The 20,372-nt window shown below is 38.4% G+C and overlaps 1 protein-coding gene across 8 annotated transcripts in view; it reads left to right on the top strand.

Annotated features, from left to right (window-relative positions):
* Window positions 1-20,372, top strand: part of LOC110466840 (nmrA-like family domain-containing protein 1) — a 38,809-nt gene that overhangs the window by 2,096 nt on the left and 16,341 nt on the right. For 4 of the 8 annotated variants that reach the window (XM_021523626.1, XM_021523669.1, XM_021523660.1 and 1 more), the window contains exons 2-6: window positions 11,266-11,447; window positions 12,771-12,779; window positions 17,124-17,251; window positions 19,273-19,417; window positions 20,068-20,085. In XM_021523626.1, coding sequence (XP_021379301.1) covers window positions 11,266-11,447; window positions 12,771-12,779; window positions 17,124-17,251; window positions 19,273-19,417; window positions 20,068-20,085 — 482 coding nt within the window. The remainder of the gene's footprint in view (window positions 1-11,265; window positions 11,448-12,770; window positions 12,780-17,123; window positions 17,252-19,272; window positions 19,418-20,067; window positions 20,086-20,372) is intronic. The other 4 variants (XM_021523652.1, XM_021523644.1, XM_021523686.1 and 1 more) reach the window with 1 other exon arrangement.

The following is a 20,372-nucleotide window of genomic DNA, read 5'->3' as shown; positions in this document are numbered from 1 at the left end:
ATTATTATTATTATAAGAGCGAGAGTGGTTGGGGATACCCCTACCGACAAGTCGCCCGTCGACGTCGCGCCCATCATCAGCTTTGTATTATAATCTGGCTACCTTTATTAATTACACAATGGTAGAACAAAAATATTCCGTTTTAATTTAATTTTAATTCGATAAATTAATTCGTTGAAATGAATTTTTAATTTGATTGCTTCCCAACGTTGAGAGGAAATGCGTCATAATTTACGTCATTGTTCGAGTCTTGGAAAGGGTTAACGCTCTCTATATAACATGTATTCGTTTATGTTTGGAATGGGATTAAGATTTCAAACCAGAAGTATTTTACTTGATTAAATATAATTATGGCGGTTGCCCCCTCCACAGTAGAGAACGCGACACCTGTTATTTCAATGATTGTTGATAAAGTGTTTTTGTAATCGGCTTCCATATAGATTTTCATAATCTGAGATATTGATTCGATTGGTCCTCAACAGATCTACTAGAAACATGAGAAGTGTTGGATCCCAAAAAACAGCAATATGCTGAACAATATTTGGCATATTTTATGGACCAAAAGGCCTCACTTGAATTCACTGCCCAACGCATAAGACCAGACAACATTAAATGTCGGCAACATGAAAATTGATTACAGTTACCCAGTCTCCCCATTTCACGTTGTCGGGTCATCTCTTTTGAAATGTACAACATGTTAAGGTAAAGCAAAAACCTTGTTATATTGCCGCCATTTCTTGAAAGAAATGTGTGCAAGGTAAAGGGGCTTGGCAATAAATTGAGGGAAACGTATAAAGGAATTCTTAAGAAAAACAGAATTTAGGCACCTTGAATTATGTTGGTGGTAATTAAGCGAGGTGGCAAATGAAATGACAGGCATTTTATCGAGGTTTTACTGTACATGTGTTTCTATTGATATTTTCCTATGTTTGACACATACAGAAAGCAGTTCAATACTCTTATTCACCCCCCCCCCCCCTCCCCCAATCCGCCATTGATTGAATGAAAACCAACGGTGTAGTAATTTAAAAAAAAAATGTTAATTTAAAACTCGTGTGTGATCGTTCAATAAATAGACCTGCCATCTGTCAGTATAATGAAAACACATTTAAACGGTCAATATGACTGACGAGTATAAGGCGTATTACGTCTAATGTCTCCCTCGGAGTTGTAGCCGTAGACATCATATTGATAATTCGTATCACTGCATTCTAGAGTGTTGCTTCTACGTAGAAGTGTGAAATTATCTTTTCTGTACTTATATAAATTAAATATGCCCATCAAAAATAACATCGGAGTTTAAATATTTTCTACCTTAGCATAATCTCGGCGAGAACAGTTCTTAAGATGTATCGTAGAAGAATTTGTTTTTTAATTTTATGAACTAGTTTTTAGTATTGATAAATTAAGTTGTATTAACAAAAATCTATATAGTGTCTCGTAAGCCTTAGTAGGCTGATGTCAGTCATATATTGTTTGTACATTTTAGGTCATGCTTGTATGTATGTATTTTATGCAAAATTGACCTGTGACACTTTTGATCAAATAACTTGTATTGTATTGTTGTATTAAAAGACGTCGACTGTGTAGAGGAAATGAAGTTATAGAGGTTGTGGGAAAACTGCTATACTAGATTAAAAGGAAATAATGGAACCGGGCTTAGCTTTGTGAGATAAAGAAAACACAGAAAAGGCATGTGTCTGTATTCTGTATGATCTGTGTAAGTCTATCCCCTTTTGTCTGACAGCAGTAAAATGCCTTATATGACAATTGTTACGTGAATGGGTGTCTTACTGTGGTCTGTATTTGTGTATCAGTACCAGAATAGGTAGTATATCAATTATATCTGGCGTATGACAAACTGTACATAGAGTTGTCTCCCCTGCAATGCTCACCTGTCCGTGTCATCTGAGCGTGTAATTAACAATAGTACGACTGATTACAATAGCAACGACCATGGCAACCAGGTCTGCAAACACATTGACGTGATACTGATACTCGTAGTCGATATATCAATCACAGAATTATGAATAATCAAAGTATTTGTCATCATTTAGACAAAAAAAATCCTCAAACTGAATAAACGTAAGGTGACAGAAAGACCGGGGACACAATAGAACACGTGTACACCCTAGAGAGATCCGAGTAAACAGTCAGTGGAGCGGATGACAACATTAATAAACAGTAGTGTTTCTCCTGTGTAGAAACCAGAGGACGATATTGTGTGTAGGAACCTAATATAAGACCAATGGCTCCCAGTATATGTCGTGGATAGTACAAAAGGCGTGTAATAGTAGCTAAGATTGTTCTTCGTCGACCGTGGGCCGGGAATGGAACCTCACAGTTAACCGCAGGTGAGTTGTACGGACCTCACGGTCACCTGAACTGGGTGACCTCACAGGTCGATGTTCCCGGGGGCCGGGGATTTACAGAATACATGTATTTACATAGTATACGTCCTGTACGTATTAAGTAATATTATTTTTTTCTTTGAAATCCGAAAATATGTGTCATCATTAATATTTGATCAGTACGTCGTATATTAATTAGTATGGAACGTGAAACTAATGTGTGACGTGTGGTTAATATGATAGATTAGATTTAGCTACCCTTACATATGTCGGAGATGGACCACATAAGGTGTTTAAGCGCTTATGGGGGGTGGGGGGTGGNGAAATACGGTAAACTGTTACCTAGAAGTGTGTTTGAAACTTAATTACTGTGACAACTAGAAGAGGAAGGCTGTGTAATCGTAGGCACACTTCAATACATTATCAAAAGCACTTACGTATCTACGTATACCCAATTAAACTGCATATCGTTACAGTGTAACGGAACCGGTCAATAAATCGTCGGTGACCAGGTTACTTTTTTCCAGAGCGTCCCGGGTGGCTCTGTCGCATGGTTTTCGGGGTCGATGGGGGTAATGCCCCCTGTCCTCACCATGACAAGACTACAGTCATGATTACTAAGTACAAACATATTGTTTTCCTTGGACAATGGACAACCAGTAGTAGCATGGCTAAAGTTCGACATTTGTTTTAGAGAGACGGGTAGCCCGGGTTTCCTCTGGCTCTGACACCAGATTAGACATTTGACCGATAGATGTCTGGTGTCAGGACCAGAGGATACTCGGGCTCGGAGACAGGGACCAATCAAATCAAGTACATGTGTGCTGTCGTGAAACCTTTCATAATGAAGAGGTGAATTGTTCCATTGAGAATACAACTCACATTATTAAACTGGTATGAAGTATGAACCTGCTGGCCACCTTTACATATTCAGGTGTGAATGTTACTATTACATCATGCCTTGTAGATTATAACTTACTATTAGTACTTCAGTACTTCAGTATTCACCATAAGTATAAAACCCGTCCTGTAATCGGTTTGTGTCAGATGTGGGGACGTATAACTGTAATACACGGCAAGCTCTGGGTCACTCTGTTCTGATATATATCATATACAATCTTGCTCCCTTTGAAGTCAGTTGCACAGGGACAAAACAATCTGTTACAGCTATGTTTGGACCTAAGCTAAGGTGTTCAGAGTGATTTTACATGTTTTAGGGGTTTAGGTCCAAATATAGCTGTAACAAATTCTCAGGTCCCTGTGGTCAGTTGTTAATGGTCGTAGCCTGTACCACAGGGACATGCTAATTTGTTACAGTTGGTATGTTTGTACCTTCCCTGGTGTGTAGAGATGTATTAGACGTTTCAGATGTGTAACAGGGGAGGGAAAATGTACGACCAGACCGGGGTTCGAACCCGGGACCCTCCGAACCGTAGACGGACGCTCTACCAATTGCAATTGAGCTATACTTCTTACATACTAGCATATTTCATCATTCGGGTGTGTTGGGATGGGAGGACGTCTTTACTGAGATGTGATTAAAACCCCTAACGCGCACCATACAATATGTTCGTTACCAACTGCGTACATACAACCGTATACGCCGTCAAAATGAAGGTCAATCCTTATATAAACCATTGTCGTATTGAAAGTACAGTAAGTGTAATAAAGTGAGAGACTAAAAGATACCGTACACAAATGAGTTTTGAATGAGACAGCGTTACCTAAATCGGCTGATTTTAATCGCATTAAGCTGAATTTTAACATAAGTAAGGTGATACAAAGCCAATATTTACAATATCAAAGCTTAATCAAAAGTCATTTTTGAATCAGGGTGTTCCAATTTAAAACTTTGAAAAACGTTTGAAAATAATTATGTATCGTAAATGCCCTTGGTTAAATAAGACACCCCTACATAATTTTTGACACATTATGAAACCACGAAAACTAGACATGAAGGGAAACGTGGAACGTGCCTTATGATGTTTCCCATTTGTGAAGTTGTGCAAGTTGGGCGACATGCAAAACGACGCTGTAACGGTGAGCATGTCAAGTTTCAGATAATAAATGGGCGTGTCATTCAGAGCTACTTGGAATGGCGGTATAACGGTTGGGGTGGCATGCAAGACCACGTGATAGAGCCGTCATAGTTTTACCAAGAGAGGAACTGGGAGAGAGAGAAAACCCGACCGTAGAATAATGGAATAGATATCAACGGGTCATGTGGAAGAATGTCGGTTTCTGTTATGCCTCCCTTTCAAAGGACACAGAGTGAATGTCGAATCTACTGGTGATGGGGACTGTTCCATTTTAGTCGCCTCGTTTCTCATAGTTTACGGGGATCCGATATAGATGTATGAAAGTTGTCACATTTTACAATGGTTTTCGTATTTTTCACATAAGAGAGCGTCAAGATACTAGCATACTTTTTATGGTTGGTTTTATGTTTGTAGAAGGTAAGAATTTGTTGGTATGTGTGTAGGATTGGGGAGCGGGAGTACTGGAGAAATAATTTCTCCGTAGTCGAATTTAGGTTACAGCAATCTAAACTTACAGAGGTAGGGTTAGCGCACGTGTAGCTAGCTACACCTACACGTTTGAGGAGCGGTTATAGGCGGTAATCCCCTATAATGGCAGGATGGTCTACAACCCGGGGAACTGGATCAACATAAACGCGTCCCAGTCACACAGACCGGGGTCAGGGGGTCAACCTGTCTATTGTGTCGAGTTTGGCCCATCTCCTAATGGTGTCGTAAACCGCCCGTAAAGGAAGCAATCCCGCTGTGAATCTCATCGGCTATGTAAAGGTATGGCAGTCCCGTGGGGCCGTCCGTGTTCTGAAATATATCGCCCGCCTGGAGTCTCACAGATCAGTGGTCAATTCGGTAAAACTCTTTTTGACTTTAAACATATTTTATTGTCCAAATATTGGCACAAAAGGATCAGGCACAAGTTATTTCAACTTATGAAGCCGTCTCCTATTAACATAACAAATTTACAGACAAATGATGGCACAAATAATTATAAATTCAATTTTTAAAACAAGTCAATTTTTCACGGGAATAAACATATATAAGCATAAAGTTCAAAATCTTTGATACACCAAGATCGGTCAAGTTGTCAGCCTATCATACCTAATTTAGTTCAGCCATTTGTCTCTCTGTTACACTAAAAGTGGTGACATTGTCAGTCTCTCACATCAGGAACGGTCAAGCCGTCCATCATTCTCACGCCAATAACGGTCAAGTAGTTAGTCTCTCATATATACCAAGTACTGCAGTTATTCACAAGGTTTGATTCTGGCAATGACGTCACTTCCTTGAGGTTACGAAATTTGTTAAACTCATTGTTTCTGGCACGGAAAATGCTCCATACGTGAAAAACCTGTTGACTTTGATGTACGTCCCCATCTGTCCCCTAGTGTTGTCTGCGCATGCTCGTTATCTACGTTCGGACATGGATCAAGTTGGCTGTTTGTTATGGCGAAGCAGTTGCTCTCGCAATTTCGACGAGAGGTTTGTATTGTTCTCTTTCTGGTGCAGAATGTTATGGTTGTATATTGTTATTTATCACATACCTGTTGAATCTTGTTATAGTAATACAAGCAATTTTCAGACCATGGAATACAACGTTCTGTATTGCACATGTGCAATACGGAATGTTGTATTTACCTACTAGCCGGAACTACTTTTTATGGGAAACCCCTTGTCATGGCGAACTGAAAAGTTCCCGGTGTTTGCAAAAAATATCAAAGTTTATAAAATCTTTGTATCGATCTTCACCGAATACGTAAGGTTTACATGTGTTACTCGCGAATATATTCGTCCGCGCAATACAATCAGCGCTTTCTGATTCGTGAGAAAAACACAAGTGTGTGGTTGAAGTTCAACTATGCTGCACATGGTCAATATGTACAGCATAAAGTCGCCAAACGAGTAGAGAGTCCTTCGATCGTGAATCAGAAATAAAAAATTTTTGTTATTGCTATTTTTACTGGGGATGGATTAGTTGCCTTAGTACGATTTCTCTCCGCTAAGCCGCGTTGTTTGTCGGAACAAAATCCGACCGACAATAGAAAACTGCAGCAGTCATCAACAGATACGATTGTACTACTTTACTGTGATATATAAGTATCTTGTTTTCAGAATAGTTCTGGTCTAAGAAATATGTACATGTGTATAACTTTTGATGAAATTAAAAACGATATACAGTGATTTTATATTGAAAACTCAGTCCAACACAAATGACGTGTAGAATGCGTAAGCTAGCATACAGCCTTTACTCCAATAGCCTACAAAATATATGTTTTAGTTGTGAAAGCTAGCATATAACCTTAACTCTAAAAGTGCATGCATAATGTGTTGGATAGTACGCTACCTTAATTCTAACAAATCACAGATATAACTGTCTAAGGTATCATTTTTCTTGAATATAAATGATAAATATATATATTGCGTAGCTTGAATATATCATGTATTCTAACACAAATGTATTATTTTAAAGGTTTATCAACTAATTGTAGTGTTGATGTAACGAGAATGAAAAACAGGAGAGCTTGAAACGGATTCTTCTTCCAACTTTTATTCCGGAAACCGGAAGTACACAATCAAAACATAAATAAACATACGGAGACGTAATACAAAAATATAAATACACAAAAATGATCATGTTCATATAGTTCATAAAGCGATGTCGCCGATTGAAAGCTGTGAGCTTCTTATGGCGCGTTTGAATATATGTTAAAGTACTTTTCACTTCCGGTGCGTATAGATAGACCTGCTAAAGTAAGGAATAACAACTTGCGCGGAATTTTGTTGGGTGATCCGACCAGAATTTATTCAGTCTGTTCTTAAAAGTGTCCACAGTTGGAGAATTGACCACATTATCGGGTAGACTGCTTCACACCTCTACAACTCTATTGCTAAAGAAGTTACTATACATGGCCTTATTTGTTCTCCTCTTGAACAGCTTTCTGCTATTTCCTCGTGTTCCAACGGGGCGCGCTCTTATAAACATTTTGTCCTGATCTACAATGTCAATTTCCTCCATAATTTTGAATAATTCGAACACATCCGCTCTGATACGTCTGTATTCTAGCGTTGGAAACCCTAACTTAAGCAGTCTTTCGGCGTAGCTCAGGTCTTTGAGACATGGTACTAATCTGGTTGCACGACGTTGAACGTTTTCCAGTAGAATTTTGTCTTTTTTCAAGTGTGGTGAACATGTGACCGTTGAATATTCCAAATGTGGTCTTACCAAGGATTTGTAGAGTGTTATAAACATGTCGATGAACGTAAATGTTCTAAATATTAGTCCCAAGTTCCTGTTGGCCTTTGATACTGCTTTTGTTATGTGTTCGTTGAACTTGTTGTCAATAATTACTCCGAGGTCTTTTTCATTTGTGAGACAGTCTTACTATTTGAAGTCGACTGGTCTTGTTCGATTTTATAGTGTTGTTCTTGTTGATCTTGAAATTTTCCAATCCTAAGGTGTTTACATTTGTCGATGTTCAGTTTCTTGAGCCAAGTGTTAGTCCAAATGCATACAGAGTCCAGACCCTTCTGTAGGCTATCACGATCCGAGTCACTTCCAACTTTCCTTAATATTTTGGAGTCGTCTGCAAATAGTTTGGTTGAGCTACTGATGTTGTTTGGAAAGTCATTGATGAAGATCAGAAACAGAATAGGTCCAATTACACCTGTGGGACCCCGCTGGTGACCTTTGTTTGTGATGATATAGAGCCATTGATGACGACTTGTTGTTTTAAGTTATGGAGAAATCCTTGTATCCAATTTAGTACTGCACCTCCATCACCGTATGATTTGAGTTTGTGTAAAAGTCTCCTATGGGAAACCTTGTCGAAGGCCTTGCAGTAGTCTAAGTAGATGATATCAGTTGAATCTCCATTGTCTAAGGCCTGTGTCCAGTCCTCCAAACATTCTAGTAATTGAGTGGTACAAGATCTTCCTTTTCTGAATCCATGTTGACAATTAATAAAAAAAAAAGTTGTTTCCCTCCATATGGAGTGCATCCCTTATTACCGTTGCATGATCGGTAATTGTTAGCTTTCTTTTTTGATCCATTTTTGAAGATTGGAGTAATGTTGGCTAATTTCCATGGTGATGGGATAGTACAATGTACCTTCGTCAAGAGATTTCCTGAATATTTTAGTAAGGGGCGTTTGTATCTCGGATGCCGTCTCCTAGTAAAGTTTTGGATGGAGTCCGTCGGATCCAGGGCTTTTGTTTGGGTTGATTTTTTAATGGCCTTTTCAACAAGATCCTCTGTGATATCTATTTCGAGGAGATGCCCGTTTGGCTGCTTACTAATCATAAGCGGAATGTCACCTGTCAGGTCGTTAACAAACACTGTAGAGAAGTAGTTGTTTAAAGTTTCTGCTGTTTCTTGGTCAGATGTCGTCAAACTACCATAAGATTTTTCTAGTGTGTTGGTTCCTGATTTAGTCTTTGTTTTTGATCGCACATATTTCCAAAACCGTTTCGGATTAGCTTTAATGTCGTCAGCTAGATTATGTTCATAAATTAATTTGGATTTCCTCAAACAAGCTGTGGCGTTATTCCTTGCTACTCTAAATTTTACGTAGTTCTCTGGTGTTTTACAGTGTAGATATTTAGTCCAGGTTTGGTGTTTTTTCCGTACAGTTTGTAGTGTAATGGGTCGAGTGGTGGACGTTTAGACTTCACATTTGATGTAATAGAACAGCATTTAAAATCTAGTATAAAAATGCGTAGGTCTTCGTACTCAAGGATGATGAAATGATCGTGAACCTAGGTCTAAATTCGTTTAAAGTTCCTAGCAATGATATTATCTATTACTGCCAATTGAAAGAATTCCATTTCCGTATACAAATTTTCACGGCCGTGCTGCTTTTGCGGTTTCACTGTTGAGTGTATTTTTTATAATAAAGTAATGCTGAGTCTGATACCATGAATCATGGAATCTCTTTAAAAGCGATTTGACGTCATGCCGTCTGAAATACTAAAAATATGTATTTCAATCATTTATTAACATCAGTGAAATTCCGTTAATATGGGATATCGGGGCAAGTTCGACCCATTCAAGCTATTAAAGTCGTTCTTAACAGAATGGCTTTAGTTGAAATTTGTGTAAATATATATCTACCATTTGGAAGAGAAATTCCATGACATGCATAAAATAATAAAAGGGCAAACACGTTCATATTTGAAGAATTATTTAACTTTTCTGGCCGAACCTGCCCCAGTATCATGGGCCAAACCTGCCCCAAATTGATATCACAATAAATTCGTGTATTACAGCAATATGAGGTCAATGCTAGACTTTCATGTATACCATCATGTGAAGAATTGGGCTTATATAAAAAAAATCGTAAAACTAGAAAGAAGTGAGGTTATGATTTTTCTTTCTATCCTTTCAGAAGCAGCTTTCTCCCTTTTAGTGATTTAATTATTTAGTTTTCATCATTTTCCATGTGAATGTTCTGCCCAGTCAACTAAACTGCTTAGATCCTCGAAGTTGTAAATATTTGCACAAGATCAAAAATATCAGCGTTCAGAGACAGAAATGTTCGGTCTGCCGTTTTTTCACAATTCACTGAATTCTGTCACGTTCAACATGCAGGCCTACACTTTTGACGTCGTGCTGTGCTCTGCCTTTCAGCTGTTACATTGTTTCGGGGTTCGGTTACTCTAATAGTACACTTCAGACTTAGATAACTGGATTCACCTGTAAAGTTACTCTAATACTATAGACTTAGATAACTGGATTTACTTGTATAATTTATCTCTTTATCTGTTCTTTTGGATTGCATTACGTCTGAAATTGTCATGACTTCGATATGCGTCAAATATGTAAAACACTTCCAATTTTTCATGTGCGAATGCCTTTCACTTTTTCTTTGAGTGTCAACGTTTTGGTAATGAAAGGCGTATTGTGTTGCCATATGTACTTTCGGTGCACATTAACTACCTCATCAAACCAAGCAATATATATTTAACGGTGTTTTGTATGCTGTGTAGTTGTAATTGTAAATGTATTACGGGAGAAGGCTGTGATACGTTGTAATAACTTGTGCCTAATCTTTTGTCCAATATCATTGGAAATAAAATATGTTTAAGTAACGTAACATTTCCAATCGAACGTATCATTATATCCGGTAGAAATGATGGCTTGAATGAGTTATATTAGTCTAAACCTTACCCATAAAGTTGAAATGATGCAGAGAAGAGCCGCCAGGTACACCGTTGGGTGCTATAACTACACCAGTAGTGTTACAGAAATGCTCCAAACCCTGAACTGGCAATCCCTTGAACAACGCCGTAAAATGACTTCCACCATATTACTATATAAAATCATAAACAGCTTTTTGGCATATGATGGCAACAACACAAATTCCAGATTCCACACAGCTCCACAAATTATCATGCAAATTCATTCTTTCTAGAACAATTCGTACCTGGAACAGCCTTCCAACCTTCATCGCCGACAGTGCAGACCTCTCAACACTGAAGGCAAATCTCCTCTCTCACAAATTCTAAGCGTACATGTTGTTTTTATCATATAGTTCTAAAAAATAAAAAAATAATAAAAAAAAATACTTGTTTTTAACCGATCTCTCTGACTCCTCTAAATAATGTTCAGTATATTGAACGTTTTAGAGTATCCTGTTGAAGTTGAAGTTGAAGACAAGGTAATCTCTGCAATTCAAAATGTGCACCGATGTCTAGTAAGGACGCGGACAACTTCGTTCTTATCTTACGATAATAAACATATGCTAAAATTCCTATTATGTAATGTGTATTGTTTCTATCTGAATTAGCTGATTGGTGTTTTGGCGCAAAATCGCGACATAACAGTTGATGACGTCATTTCTCCCCGCCTTTTCAAATGTTTTCCTCTTTTTTCCTGTCCACAGGATGGGGTGTGGCTCCAGCATGGACTCCTTTGACGAGCCCAAAACCGTGGTGGTGTTCGGGGCGACTGGGTTATTAGGAGGATCAGTTGCACGTGCACTATTGAACGATCCTTTCAAGTTCAGGGTCAGGTGTGTCACGCGGAAAAAAAATAGTGACAAAGCGCGGGAGTTGGCGGAACTTGGTAAGATTTCATAGAACTGGCTGGAAGACACGGTTTGAGATGTGTATTTGTCAATTGATATATTGGTTATTATTTTTCGTTTTTCAAGTTAATAAGGACGCATTTTAATGTTTTGAAATGCGGACTAGATTACTTGATAATCGGAATACGGTAGTGCTAGACTGTAAACAACTTTGATTATATTCTAGTCTATGGCTTTCCCCTTGTGACGTCGGAAGGTGACGTTTTCACCTTGCTCACTGTAAACTTTTCATTTCTATGCTGTTTAACATATTTGTTATGTGTTATGATCTCATTGTTATACATGTATTTGTTTCGTTAACCTATCGCGATATTGTTTTTTCCTCACTAGCGTTGTGGTGTTGTACGTACGTTGTAATCTCACTAGGCCTGATACAGAACGGGATACTCAGTAAAGGATGTTGATACATTTTGATACATTTTTATGAGTTTATTCCGTCTTCGGTATAGGCCACGTGGGCATTTTGTTTTTACTTGTTTTTACTTGTCTTTGTTTAGATGTCATCATACAATTGTTGCCTATTGTAAATTCATCGTCATTATAAATGTTTTTTCTTATACAATGATGCAACGTCCCCGTCATCAGTAGTCGATGTTTTCTTGAAACAAGTTATTCTACAGACTTCATATACTATAAATGAATGACCTTGACCCACTATGACTTTCAAGGTTATAGGGGTCAGATATGTTAACAACTTCTTCAACAACCCTTGAGTTTCTATAGTACAATGTAATAGTATTTGTCCCATAACCTGCTGAAGTGAAGAGACATCAAGCGTAAATTCAATTCAATGATATTGACTTACTTTCAAGGTCACCATACAAATCTTTAAGTCACATAGTCACCATAATTGACATGTACAGACTATAAAGTGATCAACTTTCAAGGTCACCTATAAAATGTGTTAAAAACATCAAAAAACTTTTTCTGCAAAACTATGATAGGTTAGTGTCAGGATGCTTTTTTAGTATCTTGCACAAGGAAAGGATAATCAACTTTGTTCAATTAAGTGACCTTGGCAAACTTTCAATGTCAGAAGAGTCCAGTATGTAACATCGAACATACAATTCTACAAAACAATGAAGTGTGCAGTCGTGATATTTGATCTGAAGGAGCTGGAAAGGACAGTTATCACATTTGGTCAAATTAATGACCTTTACCTATCCTCAAGGTCATAGGAGGCAAATATATCAAAAATGTATGAAACAAAACTAAGTGAGTGATTAAGGCCCTTTGAGCCTCTTGTTTATATAAATATCTCTCATTGTTTTCACGAATCATTATATTTTTTCGTTGTTCAGGTACCTACGGTAAGCATCTGTTATCAGCTATTCAACATGCATGCATAAATACTTTAATTTAAAGGTTGTTACCCTAAAAACAGCATGTTGGGGAAGGTACAGACAGGATTAGGCTCCTATACAGCTTTAACTGTCATGACTCCCGGATACCAAGTTGTAACATCTCCACAGAACTTTGTTCTATAACAGACCAGTTTGATGTCCACCAGGAAACTCCATTTGTGTCCCTTAGAGACCAACTTGACTTACATTTGTAGATCCCTCTCCTCTAACAAGATTTAACTCACTCACCCCTGAAATTTTATGATAAACTATTCCAACCTCTGAATAAGAAGAGTTCAAATGTGTCTTCAGGGGTGAATGAGGTAAGGCAGATCTAATTCAGTTATCATTTGTTCCCCTTTTATAACATTTTCTCCATAACTGTTTCCTTGCAGTAAGTGGATGTCTTTTTGATTAATGCCCCCACCAAAATGACCATTGCAGTTCAGTAGAAATACAAACAAAGCTGTTCCATTACCCTGTAAACGCCCACCCTTGTTGATTATGTGTTTAGTGTAAATTAGGTAACAGTTGCGGAGATGACAATAGAAATAAACTGTAATCCTGATAATTCATCGGTTCAAAGATTCACATGGACATCTCCTTCATTTACGTTATGTGACATTTCATGTGAATTAGGCAAAACATTTGCTATTTCTTTTAAGGCTGAATGTTTGATATTTATACCCAGTGCTTCATCACTCCCCTGGGACTGGGCCTAACTGTGATACATCAAATTAACTTCTTAACTTCATAACTCTTTTTAATCAACCCACCCAACCTCTAGGATTTCCCTGCCTTTAACACTGCATGGAAACTTGATAACCTTACACAGCCGTACCAGAGGGATCTGGGATCCAAGCTTCAGGTGGTGGATATATTTTTTCTGTTTCACACCAGGTGGATATCCAGCACGAAATATTACTGTGGAATGAACCAGAGATTACACGTGTAACACACTAGTTTATATGCCAAGTAAATTGTAAATCATATGTTTCAATGAAACATATGATTAACAATTTTAAAACAATGATATTCATGGAAAACCCATAAGAGCGTAATATGGAAATGACTTACTGTAACATACTTATGTTAATTGTCCCTGGCATAATAGATAGGATATACAAAGTATGTATCCTTGAGGACTCGAGTATGTATCCTTGAGGACTCGAGTATGTAAACTTGAGGACTCGAGTATGTATCCTTGAGGACCCGAGTATGTAAACTTGAGGACTCGAGTATGTATCCTTGAGGACTCGAGTATGTAAACTTGAGGACTCGAGTATGTATCCTTGAGGACTCGAGTATGTAAACTTGAGGACTCGAGTATGTATCCTTGAGGACTCGAGTATGTAAACTTGAGGACTCGAGTATGTAAACTTGAGGACTCGAGTATGTATCCTTGAGGACTCGAGTATGTAAACTTGAGGACTCGAGTATGTAAACTTGAGGACTCGAGTATGTATCCTTGAGGACTCGAGTATGTAAACTTGAGGACTCGAGTATGTAAACTTGAGGACTCGAGTATGTATCCTTGAGGACTCGAGTATGTAAACTTGAGGACTCGAATATGTAAACTTGAAGACTCGAGTATGTATCCTTGAGGACTCGAGTATGTAAACTTGAGGACTCGAGTATGTAAACTTGAGGACTCGAGTATGTATCCTTGAGGACTCGAGTATGTAAACTTGAGGACTCGAGTATGTATCCTTGAGGACTCGAGTATGTAAACTTGAGGACTCGAATATGTAAACTTGAGGACTCGAGTATGTATCCTTGAGGACTCGAGTATGTAAACTTGAGGACTCGAGTATGTAAACTTGAGGACTCAAGTATGTATCCTTGAGGACTCGAGTATGTATCCTTGAGGGCTCGAGTTCATTGGATTCTTTAATATCAGTATGTTAACAGTAACTCTACACATCTTCTTACCGTATTTGACATAATATAGATACAAGGTGGTGGTATATGAGGAGTGCTCTGCCTTTTTTAGACGCATTTGTAATCAAACAACATAAAGGTATCTTGACAACTTATGCAGCAGGGACATACTAGTGATGGTCTATTTATGCCACTCCTAACTTGATTATACTATTGATAAAGTGGGACATACTAGTGATGGTCTATTTATCCCACTCCTAACTTGATTATACTATTGATAAAGTGGGACATACTAGTGATGGTCTATTTATTCCACTACTAGCTTGATTATACTTTTGATAAAGTGGGCATACTAGTGATGGTCTATTTATTCCACTACTAACTTGATTATACTATTGATAAAGTGGGACATACTAGAAATGGTCTATTTATTCCACTCCTAACTTGATTATACTTTTGATAAAGTGGGACATACTAGTGATGGTCTATTTATTCCACTCCTAGCTTGATTATACTATTGATAAAGTGGGACATACTAGTGATGGTCTATTTATTCCACTCCTAACTTGATTATACTATTGATAAAGTGGGACATACTAGTGATGGTCTATTTATTCCACTCCTAACTTGATTATACTATTGATAAAGTGGGACATACTAGTGATGGTCTATTTATTCCACTCCTAACTTGATTATACTATTGATAAAGTGGGACATACTAGTGATGGTCTATTTATTCCACTCCTAACTTGATTATACTATTGATAAAGTGGGACATACTAGTGATGGTCTATTTATTCCACTCCTAACTTGATTATACTATTGATAAAGTGGGACATACTAGTGATGGTCTATTTATTCCACTCCTAACTTGATTATACTATTGATAAAGTGGGACATACTAGTGATGGTCTATTTATTCCACTCCTAACTTGATTATACTATTGATAAAGTGGGACATACTAGTGATGGTCTATTTATTCCACTCCTAACTTGATTATACTATTGATAAAGTGGGACATACTAGTGATGGTCTATTTATTCCACTCCTAACTTGATTATACTATTGATAAAGTGGGACATACTAGTGATGGTCTATTTATTCCACTCCTAACTTGATTATACTATTGATAAAGTGGGACATACTAGTGATGGTCTATTTATTCCACTCCTAACTTGATTATACTATTGATAAAGTGGGACATACTAGTGATGGTCTATTTATTCCACTCCTAACTTGATTATACTATTGATAAAGTGGGACATACTAGTGATGGTCTATTTATTCCACTCCTAACTTGATTATACTATTGATAAAGTGGGACATACTAGTGATGGTCTATTTATTCCACTCCTAACTTGATTATACTATTGATAAAGTGGGACATACTAGTGATGGTCTATTTATTCCACTCCTAACTTGATTATACTATTGATAAAGTGGGACATACTAGTGATGGTCTATTTATTCCACTCCTAACTTGATTATACTATTGATAAAGTGGGATATACTAGTGATGGTCTATTTATTCCACTCCTAGCTTGATTATACTATTGATAAAGTGGGACATACTAGTGATGGTCTATTTATTCCACTCCTAACTTGATTGTACTATTGATAAAGTGGGACATACTAGTGATGGTCTATTTATTCCACTCTTAACTTGATTATACTATTGATAAAGTCACTCTTCTTCTTTTCAGTGCATTTGCCCACTGGGCTTATCCCTGGTGGAATACAATATTATACATGTAGATATATTCCAAATAAAATCTTGTGAATATGTACGTAGGTAAAATCTCGCAATGCAGAAATGATTAAAGTGTATATAGCTTGATTTTATGATGTTATAATCTTCTGAACATGATGTCATTGCTTTAATTTTCATGTAATAATTGCTGCATTGAGTTGACCAATATTGTGTAACTGGGTGATTGCCTAGTATTTCAATGAAACTGCATTTAAAAGAAAGGGCCTCAGATGTCAATATCACGTTATCAAAATGGTACATGAATTATCTGACATCAACATGGTGTTACCAAAATGTTACAACAACAACAAAATTTATTTGTTCAGCATTAACAGATTTGTTAAAACTTATAAGTTTTCTGAAGTTTTTTATTTGCATACTGTACTAACCTTGATAATTTGTAGGTGCTTTGGGCACATAGTAACTTTAGTGAAATTAGAAAGTTTGCAGAACCTTCCAAACTTTTCCAAAAATTGCAGAAAATATATAGACAACTTTTTTCCATAAAGTTGGTAAATAGAGAGAAAGTATGGGGGAAAAGATAGGGGTCGCTTATTAGATAGACTACATTACACAAATGGCACAGCTTATGGTATTGTTAATGATTTAATAGGTTTCTCTGACACATGTGATAATATTGTATTGCTGACTGTATGACATGTGTTTGACGTACATGTAGGTGCTGTGATAGTAAATGCTAACCTTGACGACACCAAGTCACTGGAGAAGGCCCTGGCCAATGCGGACGCTATGTTCCTCACCACTCACTTCTGGGAGGAGAAGAACAAACAGAAGGAAATTGTACAGGTAACACTTCTCCTTCATTCCCATTAATCCCTCCCCAACTCCTTCTCAACTTACTAACACTAAAAGAATTCAACAAATTCAAAATAAATCTTTCATGTAATACTAAATTAGTAAATTTAAATCAGGCCATAACTATATAACACCTGAGCAGACCTGTATAAATCCTTGTTACTCTCCTGTTGAGAAGTAGATGATAAAGAGATGATGAACACAAAGCCAATTAAGCATTTTTAGACATGACGATGACCTGATACAACATTCTGCAGCACTGCAGCCTGTTACACAATAGTGTTATTAGGGCAGCACTGCGACCTGTTACACAATAGTGTTGGTAGGACAGCACTGCGGCCTGTTACACAGTAGTGTTGGTAGGGCAGCACTGCGGCCTGTTACACAGTAGTGTTGGTAGGGCAGCACTAGTGTTGGTAGGGCAGCACTGCGGCCTGTTACACAGTAGTGTTGGTAGGGCAGCACTGCGGCCTGTTACACAATAGTGTTGGTAGGGCAGCATTGCCGCCCGTTACACAATAGTGTTGGTAGGGCAGCATTGCCGCCTGTTACACAGTAGTGTTGGTAGGGCAGCACTGCGGCCTGTTACACAGTAGTGTTGGTAGGGCAGCACTGCGGCCTGTTACACAGTAGTGTTGGTAGGGCAGCACTGCGGCCTGTTACACAGTAGTGTTGGTAGGGCAGCACTGCGGCCTGTTACACAGTAGTGTTGGTAGGGCAGCACTGCGGCCTGTTACACAGTAGTGTTGGTAGGGCAGCACTGCGGCCTGTTACACAGTAGTGTTGGTAGGGCAGCACTGCGGCCTGTTACACAGTAGTGTTGGTAGGGCAGCACTGCGGCCTGTTACACAGTAGTGTTGGTAGGGCAGCACTGCGGCCTGTTACACAGTAGTGTTGGTAGGGCAGCACTGCGGCCTGTTACACAGTAGTGTTGGTAGGGCAGCACTGCGGCCTGTTACACAGTAGTGTTGGTAGGGCAGCACTGCGGCCTGTTACACAGTAGTGTTGGTAGGGCAGCACTGCGGCCTGTTACACAGTAGTGTTGGTAGGGCAGCACTGCGGCCTGTTACACAGTAGTGTTGGTAGGGCAGCACTGCGGCCTGTTACACAGTAGTGTTGGTAGGGCAGCACTGCGGCCTGTTACACAGTAGTGTTGGTAGGGCAGCACTGCGGCCTGTTACACAGTAGTGTTGGTAGGGCAGCACTGCGGCCTGTTACACAGTAGTGTTGGTAGGGCAGCACTGCGGCCTGTTACACAGTAGTGTTGGTAGGGCAGCACTGCGGCCTGTTACACAGTAGTGTTGGTAGGGCAGCACTGCGGCCTGTTACACAGTAGTGTTGGTAGGGCAGCACTAGTGTTTCTGGATAACTCTGCACTATACAGACATCTGATCAAGACAGTATGTCATATTCATGTTATTCTTGTTATGTTGATTTTGAAGAGCTTTCTATAAGCTGGGCCCACTTGTATAAAACATCTCAACTCTTGAGATTTCCTCTTAGAGTCTAAGATTTCCCATAGGCAATACATTGCTTGAGATTTTCCTTAACTTTGTGATGTTTTATACAAGTGGGCCCAGATGTATCATAAGACGAGACAGATGTAAGCAACCTGCAGAATCTGGGGTTTTTGTTTGGCAGTTCAAAATGATTATCTGTATCATATTTTCTAACTTGCTGAAGATAGCTGTATGAAAGTTTGGGGATATATGTAGGATGGCAAGGCAGTGTGTCGAGTACCACCATTGGATCTGTACACTCAAGGTCAAGGTCACATTGAGGTCAAAGGTCAAACTCATTGTCTAGGCCATAATTTCTGACTTTCTGAAGATATCTCGATGGAATTTGAGGGATATATATAGGATGGCAAGGTAGTGTGTTGCATATCACTTCAGGGGTCATACATCAAATGTCAAGGTCAAATTAAGGTCAAGTTCAAAACATTGTCTCTGTGACCTTTCCAGAAAGCTTAATTCATCAGTTAAACTATGTTGTTGTTTTGTTTGTACCAGGGCCTGAACGCCATTGACGCTGCTGTCAGCTGTGGTGTCTCCCACATCATCTTTAATGGCTCAGAAAATGTTAAAAAGTTGATCGGGCGAGACTGCAATCATCTTGACTCCAAGTTTTCTATTGAGGAATATATCCGGGAAGTCGGTAAGTATACATAACTATAATTACCGCAATGACATATACACATGTATCACTATAACTAGAAAGAGGAAATATCTTCAGAATGTTTTTTCTTAAAATTAGTAAAGGTTTTATTGCTTCACTAGAACATGAAAACTAACTAACGTTTGGACTTTGGCAGTCACAGGATGTGTCTGATCTCAGAAACATCATATGTCCCTCAGGCGAATTACGTTATTCATTTTTTATCAAGTCTAGTTTTGTTGCCTAGCATTTTCTGAAACCTACACAAACATAGGAGCTTTATTAAACCAACGATATAAACACATAGCATACAGAGTTTTACAATGTGTATTTATCTAGACAATATTTACCTGGTTAGCTCCCCTTACTGATGACGATCAAGTGGGGATTTTTTTGTACATTACAATGACGTAAAGACCACAGTCATCAATTATTTATAGTTCATTATTGTAACATTTTTCTCAAGTTTTCATCAATGTTCCACAAAAGAGTTGTTTATATAATATTGATATAGCTGAAGATCGGGCAATGTATATTATGAGCGGATCTGATTTTAAATTTATTTTAAAATATTTGAAAATGATATATGAGTTTGTGCCGTATACTTCAATGGTTGATTGACGTTGACTTTGTTTGTTTACGATGAGCAGACACAGAAGAAGGAGAAGGTAACAGAAAGCGTGTGTTTTACTGATCAATGTCAAAACTCATAGAAACTGTTTAGTTCACCAAACACTGCCTTGCTCAACCAATCGTCCCCGACACACCCGGCCAGGGACACACGCAAATCATAATTATTGGTATAAAGGTCATTTTCGCTATTGCTGCTATATTTGTATCATTTCAATTGAGCCCAAGCTGTAATGTTCAAGGTTTGTCGCAGGTAAATTTCAGCCTTGTCCCATGGCCAATGAAGATTAGAATAGGACATTTTGGGGAGGGGGGGGGGGGGGTG

The sequence above is a fragment of the Mizuhopecten yessoensis genome, unplaced genomic scaffold, assembly GCF_002113885.1.
Source record: "Mizuhopecten yessoensis strain PY_sf001 unplaced genomic scaffold, ASM211388v2 scaffold1707, whole genome shotgun sequence".
Lineage (NCBI taxonomy): Eukaryota > Metazoa > Mollusca > Bivalvia > Pectinida > Pectinidae > Mizuhopecten > Mizuhopecten yessoensis.
The sequence above is the reverse complement of the archived record's forward strand: the minus strand, read 5'-3'. Positions and strand labels throughout refer to the sequence as shown.